Below are 2,428 nucleotides of genomic sequence, written 5' to 3' on the forward strand. Positions count from 1 at the left end.
AAGAGGAAAACAATCCTTAGGACAAGCCCTATTCAAATCCGTGAAATCCACACAAACGCACCAAGATCCATTCGTCTTCTTTACAACCACAATGTTGGATAGCCACGTGGGATAAGTTACTTCATGAATTGCTCCGACATCAAGCAACCTATCAACTTCATCAATAATGGCCGATACATGCTCTGCAGCTAACCGCTAACTTTTCTGAATGATTGGTTTGAATTTTGGATCGACATTTAAACGATGCTGGGCCACATCTGGATCCACCCCCGGCATTTCGTATGGTGTCCATCCAAAAACGTCTAGATTGTTGAGTAAGAAGGAAACCAACTCACGTCTGTCAACCTCGTTCAGGGAAGTGCCGATCATGAAGAATTTGTCAGGGCTCCCATTGATTTCGATCCGATGGAGGTCTTCAGTTGCCTTTTAACTGGGGATTTTTCCAATGTCCTCAAGACTCTCTCGATCCGGTACTTCAATCGGGTTCACTTCCAATTCCTTTGGCCTTTTTATAGCGGCAATAAGATAGCATGCTTGTGTCGATTTCTGAGAACCCCAAATTTGCTCAATGCCATATTCAGTTGGAAAGCGGAGTAGTTGATGGTAAGTGCCTGGCACAGCTTGCATAGCATGCAGCCAAGTCCTTCCCATGATAAGATAATATGGTGATGGGAGTTTGACAACCAGAAATTCCACGTCGACTGATTTGGTACCCGTCCGTACTGGTAGTGTGATCCTGCCCAAGGGATACTCGGGGTTGGCATTGAAGCTGAACAATGGGTAATCGGCCGGTAACAGATCCGAATCAGTGAAGCCAAGTTTAACGAACGTCTTACAATACATTATTTCTGAGGTACTTCCATGATCGATAAGAACACGCTCGACTGTGAATTGGTTTACGCGTAGCTCGACGACGAGGGGATCAGCGTGGAGAAGAGTTACTCCATCTAGGTCGGTGTCGTCGAAGCTAATCTTACCAGTTTCATAGGGCCGTTTGGCTGGTGTGATCAGCTTGGATAGGCTAGGTTACAACTGAATTGTATGTACTTGGGCTGACAACGGTAGGCTGTATATCATGTGAATTACACCAAGTGGAGGTGAAACTGGCTATAGAGCTACCGTGTTCGGTAAGTTGTTCTTTCGAACATGTTGTGCCAGCCAGCTATCTTGCACTAATTCCTCCAAGTGGTCCTTCAATGCATAACAGCTATCAGTGTCGTGGCCATGATCCTTGTGATATTTGCACCGCCTATCCCTTCTCCTAGTATCAGGGGGCCCCATCATCTTGGACAGCCACTTAAAAAATGAAAAATGCTGGACATTGGGTAGGATCTTACTGATCGGCTTCGCCAATTCCGTATACTTCTTGTTCGAGCGTCTTGTGCGCCTGCTATCCACTTGATACTATTCGTTTGAACGGTGCGAACACTGCCCACTTGATGGGCGAGAGTCACGCCGATTGTCTCGTTTAGCCCGAGTCCAAGGTTCATGGCTCCTTGGTGGCACGGCGCTTATTGGCTGAACCAGACCAGATGAAACCGAGTAGCGACTTTCTGTCCGACCTTGACCCGCAAGGCATCGTCTTCCACCTTACAGTACTCCTCAACCTTCTTTATTACTGCCCAGATTGTTTTGGGAGGCCGTCTGGTCAACGAACTGAGGAGAGGACTATCGGGGATATAACCTCATCTTAAATGAAGTAATGGCTAGATTTTTGGAGCTGATGAAAGCTTCTTATTGACGCCGACTCCAATTTATAATACCATCTGACTGTCAACAGTCCCAAACTACTTGGAAACATTCGACACATAAGGGCCTCGTCATCAACATGCAACGTCATTGCTTGTTTGTAGTGACAAATGTGATCTGTGGGGTCTGATTTTCTATCATACAGGGTGAATGTCGGTGCTTTGAACTTTTTAGGCAGCACAACTCTTGTAATGCGTCGTACGACAGGGTCGTGCCTATCCTCTTCATCTGAACCATCACTTCCTTTCCCTCGCCTATGTTGTACATATGGACTTCCTTCGGATGAGCTCGATACACCAACTCGCCCCTTCTTTCTGGGTTCCTAAGATGGCGAGTCGGAATCACTGCCACTATTATGTTTCCGAAGTCAACGTCGTCGATCATCCTTCTTTTCTGGGGATCAACCCCGGTCATGACGTGCGGCCTGTTGGGATTTGGCTAATTATTTAGTCGGCCTTCCAGTTGAGTGTTGGCTCTCATTCATCGCCTTATATGGCTGATTCGTATACTCGGCTTCATGAGCCCCTGGTCAAGGCCGAATTGTCTTCAAACTGATGTCTCAACTGGATGGCTCAGCCTTTCTTCCTCATTGATTTTATTCGGCCTCCACATATATATATATATATATATTTCAAAATTTTGACTAAAAATTCTTACTTCAAGAGTCTCCTCTCATAAG

General features: G+C 46.0%; 1 protein-coding gene across 1 annotated transcript; it reads right to left on the reverse strand.

The window, feature by feature from the left end:
• Positions 1-426: 426 nt before the first annotated feature.
• Positions 427-843, reverse strand: LOC145800284 (uncharacterized). Its single transcript, XM_082889943.1, has one exon. The coding sequence runs from the start codon at positions 841-843 to the stop codon at positions 427-429; it is 417 nt and encodes a 138-aa protein (XP_082746069.1).
• Positions 844-2,428: the final 1,585 nt, after the last annotated feature.

This window comes from Camellia sinensis, chromosome 10 (genome assembly GCF_055761805.1).
Source record: "Camellia sinensis isolate YWXY chromosome 10, ASM5576180v1, whole genome shotgun sequence".
Lineage (NCBI taxonomy): Eukaryota > Viridiplantae > Streptophyta > Magnoliopsida > Ericales > Theaceae > Camellia > Camellia sinensis.